Source organism: Podarcis raffonei, chromosome 15, assembly GCF_027172205.1.
Source record: "Podarcis raffonei isolate rPodRaf1 chromosome 15, rPodRaf1.pri, whole genome shotgun sequence".
NCBI lineage: Eukaryota > Metazoa > Chordata > Lepidosauria > Squamata > Lacertidae > Podarcis > Podarcis raffonei.
The window spans coordinates 25293492-25315320 of NC_070616.1; the positions used below are offsets into that span (position 1 = coordinate 25293492).

The 21829-nt window shown below is 45.9% G+C and overlaps 1 protein-coding gene across 1 annotated transcript; it reads left to right on the forward strand.

Moving 5' to 3' along the window:
- Positions 1 to 1696: 1696 nt before the first annotated feature.
- On the forward strand, positions 1697 to 20430 carry C15H11orf52 (chromosome 15 C11orf52 homolog). The gene is made up of 4 exons (XM_053367268.1): positions 1697 to 1973; positions 15283 to 15323; positions 17719 to 17768; positions 19341 to 20430. The coding sequence occupies exons 1-4, from the start codon at positions 1945 to 1947 to the stop codon at positions 19590 to 19592; spliced, it is 372 nt and encodes a 123-aa protein (XP_053223243.1). The 5' UTR covers positions 1697 to 1944; the 3' UTR covers positions 19593 to 20430.
- The last annotated feature ends 1399 nt before the right edge of the window (positions 20431 to 21829 follow it).

The window sequence follows — 21829 nt, forward strand, 5'->3', positions numbered from 1 at the left end:
CTACTGTACTTGTTTGCACTATGAATATAGTCGTGGAAGCCACTAAAACGATCAGACCCTCTGGATGCTTCTAGATGAGCTGCTTACTGAAGATTCATTCTGATTGGCTCACAGAGAGATTAGACAATGTTGTTTATTTAATGAGCATTCATTCTAATTTGTTTGTGAGGGGTTAGATGATGATGCGCCAAAGCAAGTGTTACTGCCTCTCCTGGTATGCCCCGCAGAGGACCTTAAGGTCCACAAATGACAACATTTTGGAGGTCCCAGGTCGCAAGGTGGTTAGATTGGTCTCCACTAGGGCCAGGGCCTTTTCAGTACTGGCCCCGACTTGGTGGAATGCTCTGTCACAAGAGACTAGGGCCCTGCGGGACTTGACATCTTTCCGCAGGGCCTGCAAGACAGAGCTGTTCTGCCTCACCTTTGGTTTGGACTTAGTCTGACCCTTATGTTTCCCTCCCCTTATGGTCTTGATTTATCGGCTACTTTTAAAACAAGGCTGCATTTCAAATTGCATTTTAACCTGTATTTTAAATTGCCCCCCCCCATTATGTTTTTACTGTGATTTTACTGGTGTTAGCTGCCCTGGGCAGGGTATAAATAAAAATTATTATGATTATTATTATTCACACTTTCCACAATCAGCATCTGGTTGGTGACTGTGAAAACAGGATATTGAAGGAGGCAGGCCTTTGGACTGATCCTGTAGGGCTCTTATGATTCCCATCACCTGTCACCTGATCTTTTCAAATGGAGGTTGACCTTTGGCCCTTCTACATGCCAAGCATGAGCTCTCTCACTCCGCTATGGTCCACTTCTTGGCCACAGGCTTTCCACCTAACCCCAATTCTGCTGGGGATCTCAATGAGCAGAATATCTCCTCTTCCTTTATCCCTTGCAGTCTCCTACAGATGCAAGGTGACTGGTGATAGAGAAGAGCAGAGAGAGCTACATATACCCTGTTTTTGTTTCAAAACTTCCTGAGTCTAGTTTTTGGAATTCCCTTGCCAAAAAGCTGCAGATAGCATGTTCAGGGATGGCAAAGGCCACCTATAGAACTACTGTCTCTTTTGCAGTTGCGGAGGGCTCAGGAGGCCTCTCAGGAACATAAAAGTAAAGAATACACACTAGCCCCCCTCCTATAAATTAACCATACACTCACCATCATATCATGGTTTGGTGGGAAAGAAGGGAGGATGTTGGCAGGGGTGGATTTAGGGGAGCATGACTGGTTCACCCACACTGGGCACCGTACAACAGAATGCGAGAAATGGGGGCTCTGAATTTTGGTGTTGCACCAATTTTGCTGCTGAAATTTTAAAGCCTAAAGTCTGCCACTGATGGCGGGCCAGTAAGTCGGGCTCATGATCTTCGGGTGGGTATTTTTTGGAGCAAAATGTTGCATGAGAATAAGACAAGCCTGCAACCATGGGCAAGCTGGCTCCTCACCCCACTGGAAGTTTGGAAATATTTTTCAAAATTAAAATCTGCGCATCCGCCCATATGGATGTGATTCCTTCTGCGTGCGCCTGCCAGATTCCTCACCCATTTCAGCTCTTGTGGCGGAGAGCTGAATGTCCTGGGCACGATGCTCCGAGCGGATGTGAGGAGCCCAAAAGCCATTGTGCATCTAACTCCTATAACTCAAGCTGCCACACACTCCAAAGCCAGCAAGGCAGAGAGTCAAGGGGGAGAAGCAGACCAGCTGGGAGAGGAGCAGCGACAGCAGCAGACGCTGCCTTCGGGAGATCTTCTGTCCAGTAGATGGCACACACAGCTTTGCCTTCCTTGATGGAGGGAGAAACCTGACACGTCCATGATCCAGACACTCCCTTGGATTGGATCTGCCAGGGGCTGAACAGGGAACCAGGAAATGCGGGCGCCCTGTGCTCCAGTGAGGTTCTCCTCTCCCCAAAGGCACGATTTCTCCCTCCAGAGAGCGAAATGGGCAACCGGTGCTGCTGCTGCGTCTGGTGAGTTAGCTGGGGCCGACTTGCGGCTTGGGAGCTGGGCAAAGAGGGAGGGAGCGCTTCTTGGGGGCAGCCCAGGGCTACGAAGAAGACCAGCTTTGCCAGCTGTGTCGTGTTAAAGAGAGGGAGAGGTGGTGTTTCCCTGCCGGGTCTGGAGAGCTTGGCTGGTTCTTCTAGCTGGTGCCACCACCAGCCTCTTCAGCCCCGTGGCTGGGAGCAGAGCCACCCGGGCAGCACCTGGTATCGACTAGGGGAAGGATGGAAGCGTTCCAGGTTTCACATTCACAGGAGGAGCCTGCCCGTCTCATGATCTGCCTTAAATGCTTTTGCAGGCAAGATACAGAGAGATCCTCCTGGAGCGGCTTCCACTTCTCCAAAGGAGGCAGAGCTTAACTGGAGACAGGTGTCAATGGGGCTCAGCCCTACGCAGAAGCTAATTCATTGTCAAAACCCTGAGACTTATTTGCTGAGCATGTACAGGGTGTGCTGCCTGTCCCAATGAGAGCTGCCACTAGCCCATACATACCAGGTTGGCTGGGGGGTGGGCGGGCACCTGTGCTTCTCCAGATGTTGGTGGACTACAACTCCCATCATCCCCAGCCATTGGCCCTGCTAGCTGATGCGGCTGATGGGCGGCTGCAGGTTCCCCATCCCTGTACTAGATAATAGGAGGTCAATGTGTATAAGTTTGATGGGCAGGCTGGAGTGCTAGCACCGCCCCTTTTAGAGATTAACCACTCAGAGGAGGGCTAGCAGGCTGCCAACTTTTCCCTCCTGTTGCCGCTCCTGTTCCCTTAGCAGCAGTTTTGTCTTGCCTTTAACAGGCAGTTGTGTTTATTATCTCCATGCTGAGAAGAAACTTTACTCTCTGGTTTCTATATATCAGGCAACAGTTAAAAACGTATGAGCTGACCAAGGGTGGGGGTCAGTTGGCAATCCTTGTTGGATCGACGGCCACTTGAGAATCCAGTGCGTTAATCTGCACTGGGGACTCCTTGGAGAAAGTATGGAACAACAACCAGAAAACCGCCAACAGTTAATTATTGAAAAGAAATCCATTCTTTTCCATATATTGCAGATGAGGTGCTGAGGCTAGGAAAGAGTGCTGTGTCTATTGCCACTGACTTTGGGCGACTTTCGAACTAGGAACATCCCGGTTGTCACTCAGCCATTCTCTTTTAGGGGGTTCCAACCACTATTTATGGGGTGGCGCTGTGGGTTAAACCACAGAGCCTAGGACTTGCCGATCAGAAGGTCGGCAGTTCGAATCCTCACCACGGGGTGAGCTCCCGTTGCTCCGTCCCTGCTCCTGCCCACCTAGCAGTTCGAAAGCATGTCAAAGTGCAAGTAGATAAATAGGTACCACTCTGGCGGGAAGGTAAACAGTGTTTCCGTGCGCTGCTCTGGTTCACCAGAAGCAGCTTAGTCATGCTGGCCACATGACCTGGAAGCTGTACGCCAGCTCCCTCAGCCAATAAAGCAAGATGAGCGCCACAACCCCAGAGTCGGTCACGACTGGACCTAATGGTCAGGGGTCCCTTTACCTTTACCTTTTAACCACTATTTGGGCATTTGAGAACCTAAGCTCAGGGTGGCAAAAATTCCTTCAACCTACATTTGGAGTCCCAAATGAGAGTAGTTTGGTGTGATCTAGCAACATATGAAGCTGCCTATTGGTCCATCTAATTCAGTATTGTCTACACTGACTGGCAGCAGCTCTCCAGTGCTTCAAGCAGGGGGTCTCTCCCAGCCCTACTTGGACATGCCGCTGGGGATTGAAACTAGGACCTTTGACATGCAAAGCAGATGCTGTTCTACTGAGCTATAGTCCTTCCATTCTGGGGAGGAATCTCCCTAGGATTCCCCATTTATTTTGCCTCCTATATACCGTGCTTACTTGAGTCTAATGCACCATCAAATCTAATGCGCACCTCAATTTTCAGAACCTTGAAACAAAAAAAGTATTTGCTGGCAAATGTAAATGTGCCATTGAATCTAATGCGCATCTCAATTTTCGCAACTTAATTTGGGCAAAAAAAAAAGGTGAGCATTTGATACGGGTAAATGCAGTAATAGAAGCAGCAGCAGAAAGAAGCAGATTCCTTTTATGGCAGGTGGAAGGATCTCCTACGTTGGGAGTGTGGGTGGGGAGAGCCCAGTCTGCGGTGTGGCCGCTGTCTGAAAGACTGCTTTGAGCAAGAGGAGAGAAGGCTCACTGTGAAACAGAAGTCCTGATTTTTGGTTTTGCTGTGATGCTAATAGTTTGTGGTCGAACAGAGAAATAGCATCATCTAGTGGAGAGAGAACTACAGGGTTATTTCCTGGTGAAAAGTTGTCTAGATTTGTTGGTGGATTTTCAACTTGGTCCTTAATTTCTAAAAAATCACACACACAAACACTCAATGTTCTCACCTCGGATATCTGGTCTGACACATGCAACTCCCAGTGTTATTTTCACGACAAGCACACATACAAGCAAACAGGGAGCCTTTCAGAATTTTATTACCACCAAACCACTGGTCTGCGGGCACCTATCAAATGTGAAGAAGAAGAAGAAGAAGAAGAAGAAGAAGAAGAAGAAGAAGAAGAAGAAGAAGAGGAGTTTGGATTTGATATCCCGCTTTATCACTACCCGAAGGAGTCTCAAAGTGACTAACATTCTCCTTTCCCTTCCTCCCCCACAACAAACACTCTGTGAGGTGAGTGGGGCTGAGAGACTTCAAAGAAGTGTGACTGGCCCAAGGTCACCCAGCAGCTACATGTCGAGGAGCAGAGACGCGAACCTGGTTCCCCAGATTACGAGTCTATGGCTCTTAACCACTACACCACACTGGCTCCCTGAGCCTCTGCTGTGAGGAGTCCAACTTCTCACAGACGCTTGTAGAGCCATCCCCGCCACAAATTTAAAGGAGGTGGCTTCTCCCCAAGAATCCTGGGAACCATGATTTGTTCAGCATGCTGGGGAATCATTGCTTCGTGGGTGTAGGTGTTAAGCTACAGTTCCCAGGACTATTTGGCAGAAGCCATATGTGCTTTAAATGTATGGCGTAGCTGTGACCTCTGTGCAGGGCTTTTCAAAGCCAGTTTGGGGCAACAGGGGAAAATTAAAGGGGGAAAAACCCAGATCAGATTCAGCCCTCCCATCCGTGAATGTGAATATGAAATCAACACCACAAAGAGAAAGGGCTTCTCTTGACTGCAAGTGGGAAATGAAATGGTGATGGGTGGGTCAGCAAAAGCACATGGTGGATAACTGCAGAGCAGATAATAATAATAATAATAATAATAATAATAATAATAATAATAATTGTACTCCACCCATCTGGCTGGTTTGCCCCAGCCACTCTGGGCAGCTTCCAACATATATAAAAATGTAATGAAACATTACACCTTAGAAAGCTTCCCTATACAGGGCTGCTAGCAATCTGGGAATCCCCCTTGGGCAAGGCTGGGGAACCTCTGTGTGTTAAGTTGTGGAAACATATCAGATGACACAGCGATTCTTCGAACAGCTCTTGTTTATTCACAGGCCAGAACAGAACTGAACTGAAGGGTTCAGCCAGCCTGTTTATATAGAGCTCCACTAGAACGCAACAGTAACCATTTTCTGTAACTATCCAATCACTGAACGTCACTTTTGATCCCTTATTTGCATATGTGGACCTGAGTGAAAACTATCTACAGTATCCCCCTGCTGGCCCAGGGTGAGAACTTCAGTACATAACACTGTGAATGGTGCTTTGTTTCCCATCAGCCCCAGCCAATATAGCCAATGGTCAGGGATGTTGAGACTTGGGAGTCCAACAGCATTTGGCAAGCCACAGGTTCCCCAGCCCTGTTCCTAAGGTTAAGGACAACGTTTTCTGTTCAGGTGGTTCTGAATAGAACCTAAGATGAGCTTAGCCTGCTGGGTCAGACCAAAGGCTCATCATAGCTCAGCATCTTGTTCTCACAGTGGCCAAGCAGATGCTCAAAATGGAAGCCTACAAGCTGGACCTAAATCCTCGCTTGTGATTCCCAGCAGCTGGGATTCAGATATTTTCGCCTGATCTGCTAGGCTTGAGAAGACATTTCAGACTCCTGCTGAGCATCTCCATCAAAAATTTGATTGTGTACTTTATGAATGGCAACACAGCTGGATAAATGGGCTTTTGTCATGAGTATCTGGTTTGTTTAAGCTTTGTTTTAAACATATCTACTGGGTACTTAAAGAGTTAGGTAAAGGTAAAGGGACCCCTGACCATTAGGTCCAGTCGTGGCCGACTCTGGGGTTGTGGCACTCATCTCGCTTTATTAGCTGAGGGAGCTGGCGTACAGCTTCCGGGTCATGTGACCAGCATGAATAAGCCGTTTCTGGCGAACCAGAGCAGCGCACGGAAACGCCGTTTACCTTCCCGCCGGAGCGGTACCTATTTATCTACTTGCACTTTGATGTGCTTTCAAACTGCTAGGTGGGCAGGAGCAGGGACCGAGCAACAGGTGCTCACCCCGTCGCGGGGATTCAAACCGCCGACCTTCTGATCGGCAAGTCCTAGGCTCTGTGGTTTAACCCACAGCACCACCCGCATCCCTACCCAAATAGTGGTTGGAACCCCCTAAAAGAGAATGGCTGAGTGACAACCGGGATGTTCCTAGTTCGAAAGTCGCCCAAAGTCAGTGGCAATAGGCACAGCACTCTTTCCTAGCCTCACCACCTCATCTGCAATATACGGAAAAGAATGTATTTCTTTTCAATAATTAAATTATTTTCTGGTTGTTGTTCCATACTTTCTCCAAGGAGTCCCCAGTGCAGATTAACGCACCGGATTCTCAAGTGGCCATCGATCCAACAAGGATTGCCAACTGACCGCCACCCTTGGTCAGCTCTTACATTTTTAACTGTTGCCTGATATATAGAAACCAGAGAGTAAAGTTTCTTCTCAGCATGGAGATAATAAACACAACTGCCTATTAAAGGCAAGACAAAACTGCTGCTAAGGGAACAGGAGCGGCAACAGGTGGGAAAAGTTGGCAGCCTGCTAGCCTTCCTCTGAGTGGTTAATTTCTAAAAGGGGAGGTGCCAGCACTCCAGCCTGCCCATCAAACTTATACACATTGACCTCCTATTATCTAGTACAGGGATGGGGAACCTGCAGCCGTCCATCAGCCGAACAACTGGAGCTCACCCTGTCACGGGGATTTGAACCGCCAGCCTTCTGATCAGCAAGTCCTAGGCTCCGTGGTTTAACCCACAACACTACCCGCATCCCTTAAAGAGTTAACTTAAAGAGTTAGGAGAACCTTAATAAACTACAGTTCCCAGAATTCTATGGAGGAAGCTGTGACACTTAAAGTGGTATAAGAGTGCTTTCAACATATGGTGCGGATGCCATTCTAAAAACAAGTAATGTGCTTGTCGGTTGCTAGAAAGCAGGAACAAATGTCTCTCTTAGAGAGCAGTTTAAGCAGAATAATGCCTCCAAGTTTTCCCCTCTATCGTTATAAGTAATGAGGTCTAGAAACTTTCTTTTTAAAAATTGCTCCTAGATTGCAAGGTACCCCCCCCCAATGATTTTAAAGACTCCAGCCCACATTGGCTCCTGTGGCTCTTTCTGCCTGAAATCTTTCAACAGAAAGGTGCTTTGGTGGGAATCTTGGAACTCGGTGTTCCCTGGAGCTCTTGCCACACTTTCATTTCTCCCTTGAAAGTGATTTCAGGTCTGAGAAGGGATTTTTTTTGGGGGGGGTGTCTTTTGGCCCCACCACTTTCCCCAGGAAAATCTGATATTCAACTGCTGAATCAGAGCAAATGTCAGTTGGGTTTTCTGTGGATTTACGTTTGTTCTGATTCAGCAAAAAACAGTCAACTTTACCGGGGAAAGCAGCAGAAGCACACAAACACACAACTTCTTGGACCCATGTTTTGAAAGTGTGGGTGGGCCCTTAGTCTCACCCCCCAGTGCCAGATTTATGTATAGGCTAAGTAGGCTGAAGCCTAGGGCCTCTAAATCTAGGGGGCCTCGCCAGCCCTCACGCTCCCCAGCGGGCAGTCTCCCCTCTCCCAAAATTGCAAACCCAAGACTTCATGCGAGGGCAGGGCAACTAAGGCCCAGCAACTATTAGACTCAGGGCTAGCCAGTGGGGCCCAGTTTGAAGCAGTGGAGCGCAACTTGATTTTTTTTTCCTTGTAGGGCCCCAGTTCACAGCCAAAGTCTGCAAAATCTTATAGATATAAATGAAATCCATCTAGATTACCCTGGTGCAGGGATCCCCTTAGGAGCAGCCCGCGGGGCCCAATTTGGCCCAATTGCTCCAATTGCCTTAAAGTCAGCCCTGATGAGACTGTGCAGGGGTTGGATTGACAAGCCCTGCACCTTCTAGGTCCCTGGTGTCACCATTCAGAGTACAGACTCAAGGACTTGTTAAGGAAATAAAGGGGGGACACTTATTGGAAATCAGTTTTGTTACCCCCCCAAACCCTGAGACAATGAGCCCAGCCACCTTTTATTCACAGTCGCATAAGCACTACACTACAGCATGGCCATAAACATGTACATTCAACTGCTGAACTATACACCCAATATATAGCAATGGAGATTTATGTTACTGCTTTATGAATGAACACTGTGTTTTATGAATGGACTCTGTATTTTGTGAATTGCCTAAGAGCCACCAATAGGGAGCTCTAGAATCTGACAGCTAACCAATTGGGTACTACCAAACAGCGACCCTATTGCTGAAAGCAGGTAACCAGCAGGGAATGCTTCAGCTCAGCCTTTGCACTGTTGACTGAACACCCCCTGCTGTGCAGATAATGGAGAAAGCTCATAAATTGTATCCCTTCTGGCATCATGGCCAACTCTATTACGCTGGTGTAAACCCTGCTGCACCAGAAGCCCAGAATAGCAGCAAATAAATTCCGCTCATACGTCAGCAACTGATAAGACTTGTCAACCAGTTCTTCTAAAGTCTTCCTAAATTATAAAGCTCCAAAATACAGGCCAAAAGAGAGCAGGTCTGGGAAGAGTGAGGCATACAATGGGCACCACCAGTGAAAAGGCCCTGCTCAGCATAACTCCTGCCCTGTCATTTGATTACCTTCCTTCTTGACATGGAATGTTCTCTATTGGAGTCTCCAGGTCCAGTACAAAGACCATAAGAGGGGACAGCAAGGACCTTGAAGTTTCCAACAGCTGCTAATCAAGCAAGCAAGCAAGCACACAGGTCACCTTTGTCACTGTCAGGATGCCCATGTCCTGGCCAGGCCTGCATCCAGTCTTGTTTTTGTACAATCTTGTTTCTCCTCAGTAACCAAAATTATATTATCAACATATACAAGCAGAAAAGTTGTTTTCCTTCATTTGCAAGGAATCGTACAAAACAAAGTGGCACTAATAAAGAAAAGTTTCAGGGTGGCAACAGAAAACAAACTAAAAATGTTTTTGAAGTTCATCAAAACTATCCAGCAATATCAAGTTATAGGAAAACTGGTGCTATTAACAGTAATCCTTCTAGTTGATTAATTGGTTCAGCAACTTCCATGCACATGACATGTGATGCTAATTATTTTCCCCAAGAGTTAAATGATAACTAATCAGAGGCAGCTACAGGAGAGCTATGAGATTCAGGTGAGAGTCAGGTGCCTTGTCAATCCCAGCAGGTATATAAGAGGACAGGCCAGTCTGCCCAGGCCTGTGGCCTGCCCAGCATTCTCCTAAAGAGGAGAAGCCTAGCATGGAAGACTGGTGTATAGTGTGCATATCTGAAAGGGTGACAAAGGGTAAACCACCCAAAAGGTATGCTGAAGAGTTTGCTAAAACAGCCATAGCAGATACAGATGTTGTTAGTAACTCAGAGAAGGTTTGGGAACCTTCAAGCTTCCAAGAGGTCCAAAGTTTAACCTCAGAGGATGCTGAGCCATGAAGGCTGAACTTGATTCCTTGGAGAGGAACAAGACATGGGAACTAGTTCCAGGCCTGTCCAGGCCACAAAAGGTTTACAAAGTTCAGTTATTGCAAAAGTTTTTCAGTGTTAATGTTATGCATTTTTTAAAATCACCATGGTATTTAACAATAATATCTTACGTCCTTTAGAGGAGAAATTGTAAAATTTTAAATACCTGTCATCATCCTTGTCTTCACTCAAATTTGTTTATAACACTCTTCCATTTTCTTCTAGTTGTGAGGGTGGGGGGTGGGGAGGGGCCTCATAAGTGGAGTAGCCTAGGGCTCTCCTCATCTAAATCCGGCCCTGCTTCAAAAGCCCCATTTGACTGAGTTGCTGCCGCTTTGAAGTGCTTCTGGTGGAGTCAAGTGGGACTCCAAGGCTTTGTGTCTTGCCTGCACAAAGGGGTCTTCTTCACTGCTCTCTTTTGTCCCACCTGAGCAGGGTGTTTTACTCAGTGGGTGGAAATATTTTGCAAACAGCTTGCTAGCTGTGCTCACTCCCCACCTCCCCACCCCTGATCAAAGCCCCCATTTTGCTGGTTTTCTGAATTGCACAAAGAGTGGCAGAGCTACCCTGAAGGAGAAAAGGATCCTTGTGTGTGTGTTTATAAGTAAGTGTAAATTAATCAGAGCTACTAACATGAGTTTTGACCAAACTGTGGGAGGCAGTGGAAGACAGGAGTGCCTGGCGTGCTCTCGTCCATGGGGTCACAAACTAAACAACAAACAACAACAAATTAATCAGAATGTGAGTTTCCCACATCTTTAACTGAGCCGTACAAGGCAAGATGGCTGAAACATAATTTCTGCTTAACAGTGCCACTCTCTTCCACAGATAATGCAGTAGGAGTAATAATTATACTTACCATTTATGTAGCATTTTAGAGTGCTCAGAGTACTTCAGCATCTATTGCCATTAGGGCTGCAGTTTGCATTTGATCAGTTAGATTAATTGATTCAAAAACTTCTAATGGACTGAAGTGGTATCATAATTAATTGAGCTGGTGATTTGAAATAACAGTGAGCTAAATCCAAGCTAGAAGTTGGTTGCACTTAGTTTGTATTGAAACAACGGGACTTTATGCCATTATTAACCTGTCTCATTGATTTCCATAGGACTTAAATTTATCTATTTGTCAAAATCCCATGAAGAAGGAAAATTGCATTCCAGGACATGTAAAGTTATGAGATACAAGCAACCAGTGGAGATTACAGTCCCACTTAATAAGCAGTTAGATGGAGGAAAGAGGGGCTGAATCTAACCCCCCACCCCCAGCTGAGTTGCAGAATATTAATATTTTTTGACAAGGCCCTGGAGTAGCAAGAGTGCAGCATGGAAATGTAGCGCAAGAGATGGATAAATGCTGTTGATTGTACAAAAGGAACTTTGCACCATGTTTGCATAGTGGAATCAGCTGGAGGTTGTAATCGCTTATCTGTCTATTTTGTTTATGAATTGCATTTCCCATGAGGCTCATGGTGATTTGCAAACATACAATAAAAATACCTTAAGCATTTTTTTTTTAAGTAGAGAAAGCACAATGTAATACAGGTTTAGAAACAACACAGAATAAACACCTGAGGCCACAGACCAATTCACCCAACTGGAAAAACGTATTGAAATAAACACGTCTTCCGTTTATTTCTGAAAAGGACTGTCAGCAGGCGCCTGTCGTATCTTAAGAGATGCTGTTCCACAAAACAGGGGCAGTCCCAACCTGAGTTGCTGTGAAGTGGGCCCAGGGCGGGTTTTTTTCCCAACCAGAACTGGCTGGAACTCCGTTCTGGCACCTGTTAGGTGGACACCATTGCCATTATAAGAGAAAAAGGAAGGTGTTCATGATGAGTTTCAGCCCCTCTTTTTCTAGAAAAATAGTACTGAGTGGTCCTCTGATATTTTTGGGGGGATAATCTCTTCTGCAGAATGCAATGACCTATCACTACTGGGTAGGTACGGGTTAAGACAGCTTCTCAAATAACCTGACCCCAAACTGTACACGGCCTTACATGTTAGGACAGTCATACTTCGGGTTACAGACGCTTCAGGTTGTGCGTTTTCAGATTGTGCACAGCGCCGAACCCAGAAGTACCGGAATGGGTTACTTCTGGGTTTTGGTGCTCGCGCATGCGCAGAAACACCAAATCGCGTCCCGCTCGTGTGCAGGCACAGTGCTGCGGGTTGCGAACGTGCCTCCCACATGGATCACATTCACAACCCAAGCGTCCACTGTACCTAAACCTTGAGCTTAGCCCCCATAGCAGGTTGGTAGTCAATAGACAAGGTGGTATTTGCTGGTGGAAGTTTGTTCCAACAAGCAGCCTAGCTGCTTGGTTTTAAAGCAGCGGCATCCCCTGGACCAGCCTCAAGGGTAGTCCCACATAGAGCACATTGTGGTTAATCGGACCTGCAGGTTACCAATACATGGACAACTGTGATCAAGTAGTTCTGGGTAGCTGTGGGGAAAAGTGGTTTGTGAGGGTTAGGGCTTAAGCCTCAAAGGGCAAGATTTTTCAGGAACATTTTGTATTTGGTTAAGAGAGAGAGGGAGAAGCCTCATTGCTGTAGACTTCTCTCCCATCCTTGTCCATTCTAATTCTGTCTGATCCAGCAGAAGCTTGGAGATGCCTTTGGACGGATGAGCCGGGGATTAGCCCGCAGACAGACTCAGAATAGCCATCGCCTGCGGGGCAGCTTGTTAAAACACCCCTCCGCTCTGCCAACCGATACAAGAGAAAAGCAGCTCTGAAAAATGATACAGGGGCCTTGTATTTCTTAGGAAACAGGCTTAGGATGCCAATGATTATATTTAAAGCAGAGCTATTTTAATTGCACTGCCCAGGCCTTGGCAGAACAGAGAAATGAGCAAGTTGGTGCTGAAGTGGAAAGATGGCCAGTAGAGTTGTGGGTCTTTCATGATGGTCCACCTGCTCTTTGTATTACAAGAAGATAGCATAAGTCATGGGTAGGCAAACTAAGGCCCGGGGGCCGGATCCGGCCCAATAACCCTCTAAATCCAGCCCGCGGACGGTCCGGGAATCAGCGTCTTTGTAGAATGTGCCCTTTTATTTAAAATGCATCTCTGGGTTATTTGTGGGGCATAGGAATTTGTTCCTTTTTTTCTTTTCCAAAATATAGTCTTGTCCCCCCACAAGGTCTGAGGGACAGTGGACTGGCCCCTTGCTGAAAAAGTTTGCTGACCCCTGGCATAAGTCTCTGGACTTGCAGCAGGGAAGAAAAACACTTTGGAAAATGAGGCAGAATGGATTTTATCTGCAGTGCAGTCCTTTCGGGTGAATGAATGGGGTACTGCCCCACCAACCTCAGTCCATCCTCAGCCAGCCCTTGCCTGCCTATTTGTCTAGCAGGGAGTCACTGCCAGTCAGTTTCTTCCCCCTGAGTTCCAGTGCTGTCCTTGTAGATGTCAGCAGGGAAGAGGATGGGGGCAAAAGTAGAATTAGTTGGCTCTGTCTGTCATTGGTTCTGGCTCTGCCTATATTGGCCTCTCTGCCTTTCGCCCTACCATTCCCAATGGATACTACCAGTCCCTGTGGTGTACTGAAGTTCTCACCCTGGGCCAGCAGGGGGATACTGTAGATAGTTATGCAAATGAAGGATCGAAAGTGACGTTCAGTGATTGGCTAGTTACAGAAAATGGTTACTGTTGCATTCTAGTGGAGCTCTATATAAGCAGGCTGACTGAGCTCCTCAGTTCAGTTCTGTTCCAGCTACAAATAAAGAGCTGCTTTGGAAGAATCGCTGTGTCGTCTGATATGTTCACCCACAACTTAACAGTCCCAATGGATACTACCAGTCCCAATGGATACCACCACCCAATGGATACCACTCTCAGAGTGGAATCCTATGCATATTTATTCAGAAGCAAATCCCATTGAGTTTGGTGCAGCTTACTCTCAGGTTAGGGTTGCCATATTATATATGTTGCTGCTTAAGATCCAAGAAATTTCCCCTGGACGTCAATTCCTCCTTTGAAATCCTGGTAATGTGCAGGAAAATCTGGACATATGGCAGCCCTACTCATGTAAATGAGCTGGTATGCTTCAGACATGACGCTACGCCCTGATTTGTTTGGCTAAAGTATGGCTTGCTTGGACATTTGAACTCAGCCACGCAGAGTAACCATGGTTTGTTTGGGGTTTTTTGGCAACAAACCATTATGTGAAACAAACTTTTACAAGGAACCATGCCTTATGGGATCACGACTTATTTTAACTGTGCTTGTGGACTACAACTCCCATCAGACAGCAAAATCATCCTGGCTAAGGCTTATGGGAGATGCATTCCAAAACATGTGGCTGATGTAAGCACTAACTCCGCCCTGGGGGAAAAACCTCTGCCAGAAAACAAGAAACAAAATGCTCCAGTTCAACATTAGTTTTAGGCTCCATAAAAGCACAGAAAGGGCAAACAAGTACTGGATCACATGGAAGCAAAAATACAGCTGCGAAACAACTTTCTTATTCATGGGAAAGAGAGCAGGCGTCCTCACTGGTAGCAAAGGACAATGTCCAGCTTTGGGAAGAGGACGGGTGGGGTGGCCTGTACTGAACAGGGTCCATTCTCTTCTCTTTCCATAAGCCAGCCAGTGTGTGCCTGCTGACTGTACAATGCCTTCGGTCTGCGTGCTGCCCCATGGCTTCTGGCTGGAGGAGGGGAGGCATGTTACGAGAGCCGGGTGTTTGTTTCTGAAGAAGGTCACAGAGCTGCCAGCTGTGGCTCCCTGCCCAGGAGCTCTCGGCATTTCCAACCCTTTCCATGGAAAAATGAGTTTTTAGCCGGGTATCTTAGCAACAGGCTCCCCACAGCCGCACCTCCTTTCTCTCTGTCCCCCAACCCACCCTGGTATTTTTCCATTCTTTAGCTATTCATATAACAAGGTGGTATCTCTCCCCTCTGCTGGTGGCAATGCTGAAATTTAGAGCACCAGTCATGTTACAGCCAATGAGAGGCAGGATGGTATAATGGTTGGAGCATCAGACTGAAACCTGGGAGATGAGGGCTCAAATACCCAGTCAGGTCTCATCCAGACTTCCTTTCATGCCGATTTTCTAGGCACAGGTCTGGGTTTAAAAGCTCTTGTTTCTGAGCAGTTTTCTTTTCGTCCCAGCACTTTTCACAAACCTGACGAAGACTGAGCATGCTCAGTGGGCATGGAATGCTGACTGACAGATGAGGGTGAGAACCAGAAAATTGAAGGTGGGGCAGAGAAATGAATGGGACTGGCTGGAAACCTGAACAGGAATATTCCACTCTGCAGCATTTTGTGGCAGGCTGTGGATCAATACACCTTTATCAAGTACTGATCAGGGCGCCATTAGAGGATTAAAGACCCTCTGAATTTCATGCAACTCTGTCTCTTTTATTTCAGGAACTGCCCTTCGCCGTTTAAGCGGAAAAAAGAAAAGCCAGGTAAATGATCCTCTGCAAATATTTTTTATAAGACCTGGAATGACCTGGAACGTGGCTTCTTTACCAAATTTTTGAAGCTCCATCCCGGGTGTTTCACCCTCTCGTCTCCTGCCTACAACCCTGCAATACTCAGCTAAACAGGTTTACTTGGAAGCAAGTCCTATTGGTTTCAAGGGATTCTGTTAGCGATCAATGGGATAACTGCTTGGAAACATCGAAAAATATATGCAGGGCCACATGTTCCCGGGCTACACTGCTCTACACTGTTATGTGCTGCATTAATGTACCATAGGCTGTCTCCATTTGATCCAAGAACCACGTAGAGCATGGAGAATGCCTTTGTGTGTGTGTGTGTGTGTGTGTGTGTGTGTGTTAAGGATATGCTACTAAAACAGAATGACCCGAAAATAGATTAATGGCAGTCCAGAGTACAGTGCAGCAGCTGCAATGTTAAGAAGCTAAAACGTTTAGTGATCATTTTAATTGTTTTGTCTTTTTTGTAAACCCCTTCGAGGTTTTTTCCCCTCACAATCGAGCGGTCTGTAGGTGTTATGAAATATAGTTTCTGCTGAAGACACACTGACCATAAATATATACAGTCATACCTCGGGATAAATATGCTTCAGGATAAGTATTTTCGGGATGCGCTCTGCAGTGACCCGGAAGTAACGGAGCGCTTTACTTCCGGGTTTTGCTGCTTGCGCATGCGCAGATGGTCAAAATGATGTCACACACATGCACAGAAGCGGTGAAACGCGGCATGCGCAGACGCGCTGTCGTGTCTTACGTTCTATTCAGGATGCGAACAGGGCTCCGGAACGGATCCCGTTCGCATCCCAAGGTACCACTGTATACCCTATTCCTGTGACTAATTTGTTCTAAACTGTTTTTAATACCATACCCTCCAACATTTCTTTGATGAAAATAGGGACGTCCTATTCCATAGTAATAATAATTTTATTACTTACACCTTGCCCATCTGACTGGGTTCCCCAGTCACTCTGGGCAGCTTCCAACATATATGAAAACATAATAAAACATTAAACTTTTTTTTTATTAAAAAAACCTTCCCTATACTGGTGTCCTCTAAAGGTTGTATAGTTATTTATCAGCTTGGCTTGGCGGGTTGCATAGCTCTATACCCTCCAACATTTCTCCGATGAAAATAGAGACGTCCTAAGGAAAAGTGGGAAGTTCTGGGATCAAATCAGAAACCTGGATGGCTTCTGTAAATCCTGGACTGTCCCTGGAAAATAGTGACACTTGGAGGGTGTGTAATATTGAATTTAAAATTGCAGTAAACCATTTTGAGACCTTATGGTGAAGGGTGGGTAAGAAACATCATCAACAACAGAAAACAGGAACAGGATTGGGTAATACTGTAAGGGCAGTTGGAGACAGGGTGTTTTCAGAACTAGAATGTTATGTGTGCACCAGGCGTATATCAACACAGAGACAAAGAAACATCCAAATTCAGACTTTGGGCTTAGAGCTGAAAACATCCTTCCTAAAAGCGAGCAGGAGCCAAGAACAATAAACAGAATTGCTACCTGGCTGCCCAGTGCGGCCCTGGCCTAGCAAAACACATGGCTTGACAAACAGCAAAGTTAGCAGAGAGGAATAAACAAAATGTTCCTAGGTTTCTTGGAGGACTTGAAAGGAAAACTCCACTGTTACATTCCTTCTGCTAGATGTTGCTATGGCCACTAACCACTGTGGTCGGCTGTACCCCAGTGCTTCGTGGGAAGCTTTCTGCCAAAGGAATGGATCTGGGCTTTCTCATGGGAGAAGGTCATGTGTTCACTCTGGGTTAAAAATTAGCAAAGGTCGCAGTGAAGGAGGCTCACACTCAGCGCAGGATCTCTTTGGTGTTCAAATAACTGAATGATAGCTGAAGTCCAATTGACTTTCACACACAAGAGACTCGGGTGCTCTGACTTGAGCGCCCACAGTCTGAGACTGACAATACAAACAACACGATTTTGCACCCCTGCTCTTAATTTTCATGTGTTTTACCGGCAGAATCTTACTGTTCTGCTGAGCTTGTTTTGGTTGCAGTAATTATAGTGGGGCTGGGGTCCCATTCCTCCCTCAAAAACAATTAAGGATTTGTATTTGTGAGATGATGCTGTTTCAGAACGCATGTTGAGGAAGAATGTCCTAGTGCCTGGGTAGATGGAATAATTCTATTTCCAGAAGCCTACTGGAAACCTCACAGTGCCTACATATTTTTGGAGGTGTTTGTAAACTCATGAGGTCTAGCAACTTGCTGTTTTAAAAAATGAACTTTTACATTAATAGGATTCTGCTGGAGTCATCGTGTTCTAATTTAGCCTCTCCTATCATTTAGTACGAGCTATGCTGCTTCTCTAAATATCAGCTGTTTCTTCCGCAGGTACAAGAATCATTAAGTCAAGCACCCAGCAGCACCCAGAGAGCAAGAAGGTAAAACTGCCTCTGAAAAGACTTTTTTTGCTACCAATTGCAAAAGACTTTGCTACCAATTGCAAAAGCTCCTAAAGTATGTTACTGATTCAGTGCCGTGTTACTTTGAGTTGAAGTAGTGCCTATTGGATCAGCCTTATAACTCCGTTCTTGGCCCTAATTCATACACACAAGAGGCCACACAGGTGTATGAGTTGCAGTGCTGTGAGTGCAGCTTCATGAGCCTAGTCAATTTGTGAGTGTGCTCAATTCAGGCCATTTTTAACCATACACACACAATGCATCTACTTTGGTGCATTCATCCTTCCTTGGAGGTTTTACACAGGGGGTGGATGGCCACATCTCATGGATGCTTTATCTGAGATTCCTGCATTGCAGGAGTTTGGACAAGAAGACCCTTGGGGTCCCTTCCAACTTCTATGATCCTGTTGTATGTTTAACTGCAGTTCTGAAGTCATCAATAATTGTGAATGCATTACCATGGGTTGATGTATATTCTGGAGTAATTAATCTGGAATAATAAAAGTGTTTGCTCTGGTGTTAGTAAGACTCTGCATGGTGCTAGTAAGACAGACTTTTCTGATCAATGGAGCACAAGCAGCTTTCTTCTAGCCCAATGACAGAACAGATGTTTTGCATGCAGAAGGTCCCAGGTTCGATACCCAGTGTCTCTAAGGAAAGCTGAGACTATCCCTGTCTGACATCCAGGGAAGCTGCTGTCAGTCAGTGTTGACTGTACTGAGCTAGATGGACCAATGTTCTGACTCAGTATAAGGTAGCCCCTATGTTCAGTGGGGCTCGAGCAGAAGAATTTTCCAATGGATTGTGCCCCATGTAATTATTTATTATATTATATATTGTTTAAAGCCCAAAATGGTTTCTGAGCTGTTCTCTCTTGTATAAAAGCCCATTGCACATAACATTAAAATATGAGCATGCATAATTAAACTACACAATAAAACCCCTTTAAAACATTAAAACAGGAATAGGAAGCTACCATAAACTGAGTCAGGCCATTGGTCTGCCTAGCCCAGTACAGTCGTACCTTGGATCTCAAATGCCTTGGCTCCCAAACTAATTGGCTCCCAAACAATCGAAACCCGGAACTGAGTGTTCTGTTTTCAAACTATTTTTGGAAACCGAACGTCCAACTGGGCTTCCGTGGATTCCAAATGGCTGCAGGAGCTTCCTGCAGCCAATCAGAAGCCGCGCTTGGTTTCCGAATGTTTTGGAAGTCAAATGGACTTCTGGAAGGGATTTCATTCAACTTCCAAGGTACGACTGTATTGCATTTACTGACTGGGAGTGTTCACTAGGGTTCCAGACTGTGAGCCTCTTCCAGTCCTACCTGTAGATGCTGTAGGTTGACCCTAAGACCTTCTGATGTAAAGCAGGTGCCACATCACTGACCTGTGGTCCTTCCCTTATAAACTAACATAAAAAATATGGAGTGAATATAATGCAACAGGGGTGCCATATGGGTTTCCTCCCTGATGCACCAACATTGATTGGGCTGAGCTTGCTTCAGAGAGATTTGCCTTCCTCAATCTCTTCCCCTTTCTCTCTCTGAAGGGAATGGATGTTGGGCCCGTTTATGACGATGTGTCTGAGTTCCCAGTCTATGCCACCGTGAGCAAGCCGAAGAGCATGAAGCGCGACGACAGCAGCGTGCATTACGCAGACATACAGGTCTTCAGCAAAATACGGGAGCGCTCAGCTGAAGAGGTGAAGACCTTCCAATCCCAGAACACTACAGAATATGCCACCCTCAACTTCCCCCGGGCTACACTGAAGTATGACAGTAAGAATGGCACTCTGGTGTAAGAGCTGAACCTTTCTTGCTATCCAACAACAGAAGCATCTCTCAGACCAAGATGTTGTGGATTTTGTGTCTCCACTTCCTTGGCTGGTGAACACCTATCAGATGTCACCTTTCGGCTGCATCTGATAAGGGGTCACTGTTGTAACGGGAGCAAAAACATTTCCCCAAGCGTGCCAAGAAAATTACTATTTGGGGCAAGATGACCAGAGACGTTTCTGAAGCTAGTGGAATCTCTCCTCTTTTGTTTCTTTTATAATATAAAGATATCACTGGGAGACCAAGCTACACGGTGAGAATGACACAGCTGGAATATTGGTTTGCTTCCAAATGACCCGTTTGCTGAGCGTTCATCCCGATTTGTTTGCAGGGAGTTTAGGTGACTTTTGTGATTTATTGCATATTCATCCTGATTTGTTTGTGTGGAGGTTAGATGATGTTGCGCCAAGCAATTGTTATCCCACACTTTCAGTACATTTCTCCATCACTTTCCTTATTGCAAAAAGTCCAGTTTTTTGGGGGGGAGGGAGTAGGTTTGTGAAAGAACTGCAAATCAACTTTAATGTGATTGAATCCCCACTTAAAATAGCAACAGTCTGGAAGTGCCTTTGGAGCTAAAGAATATAGATATTTGTGATGTCCCCCCCCCCCGCCACTTCAGATCAATAGTAACTGGATTCCATTACCATATTATGAACGTTCACTGTGAAATTACAACCGGGGAGTATCGTTTAGGATGCACAGTGAGAGTGATTTTTCAAAGAAAGCAGGTACTAACATAATCAACAATATCTAGAGGAGTAGCCTTGTTAATATATTGCAGCGAAAAGGAAAAGAAAAGAAAGAGAGTCTTATGGCACCTTAAAGGAAAAAAAAACATTTTTTCGTGGCATAAGCATCTTTGGACTTCAGTTCATCGGACACAGATAATCAGAAATGTTACTGCGCGATACTACAGGACAAATGTACCAAGAACATCTTCCATTTGAGTCGTCTTCAACTCAGCCACATAATCACATTCATTTCAATAAGATTAATCCTACAACAAGTAATTTGCGTGTAGGAAATTCAGGACATACCTCTTCCTAAATGGAATACAAGCTCGTTTTGTTCGTGTGGGCAACGCCATCAGAAAGCTCAGCCCCCATTTCCACCTATGGCAAAACAGTTCTACATTTTCTCGGATGTAAGCACCTATTCATAGAGTACACAGATTGTGACAGTGAAGTTCAGTGACAGCATGTGGGGCTGATTTACCTGACCGTTTTTGAGGCAGAAAAGTTGTCACAATGTGACTTTTGCACCCAGTTTCTATGCAACACAGTTGTCTTGTGAAAGGATCATTATGTGATGAATGATAACTTCACACATCCTAATATTAGCTTATGAGTTTTCTCATCCAGACTAGGCAGTGTAAAATCTCCCAAGGCTTCTGGGGTTTTTTTTGTGCAGGCACTTGTAAAGTGGGCTTGACCTTTCAAGGGAAGAGGTGGAACTGGGAGCCTTGGCAGAAAGCACAGGTGTGACCTTTGGGTGTTTGCCTTTCTCCTAGCATATTTGATAACATGTACAAATTCAAAAGGTCTAAAACAAATTCGTGATGATCGTAGAATAGCTGCTTTTTGGCACAGGGAAAAGCAGTGGCACAAAGCTCATCTCTTGCATCTGCTGGTCCAACTCCTCCTCTTCCTTTCTGTTGTTTTCGCACACTGCCCAACCCCATTTTACCACACAAACAGTGATATGAAGATGGAATATCACACTCCGGTTGCCCCTGGGATGTTTTCTGCTTCGGGCCCAGAGGGAGTGGGGAAATGAATAGGCAAGTGGTGATGACAGGGATTGAAGAGGAGTTGGACCCAGTCAGCGAAGGGGGCTCAGTGTCAGGGACTGGAAAGCAGATTCCTCTACAGGAGAGCAAGTCAAGGACTCTGAACCAAAAGGGGGAAGGGTACGTCCCAGAGGTGCCGCTACCTGATGAGCCTGAGGGGTTCAGAGTTCCTTTGGCCAAAGGAGGTGGCATTGCTGTCTTCTGATTCAGAAGACCCCACTGAGGCCCCAGTGAGAGACCAGAGGCTCCCCTGCTACATACCACAGTAGGAGACTCTTAAATGTAAGGCACTCCTATGCCACCTTAACATCCATGGCTTCTGCCAATGAAAGCTTATGGGTACTGAGACTTGTTAGGAGACCTGCCCCAGACCTGCATACATGGGTGTCAGAAGTGGTATAAGACTGTATT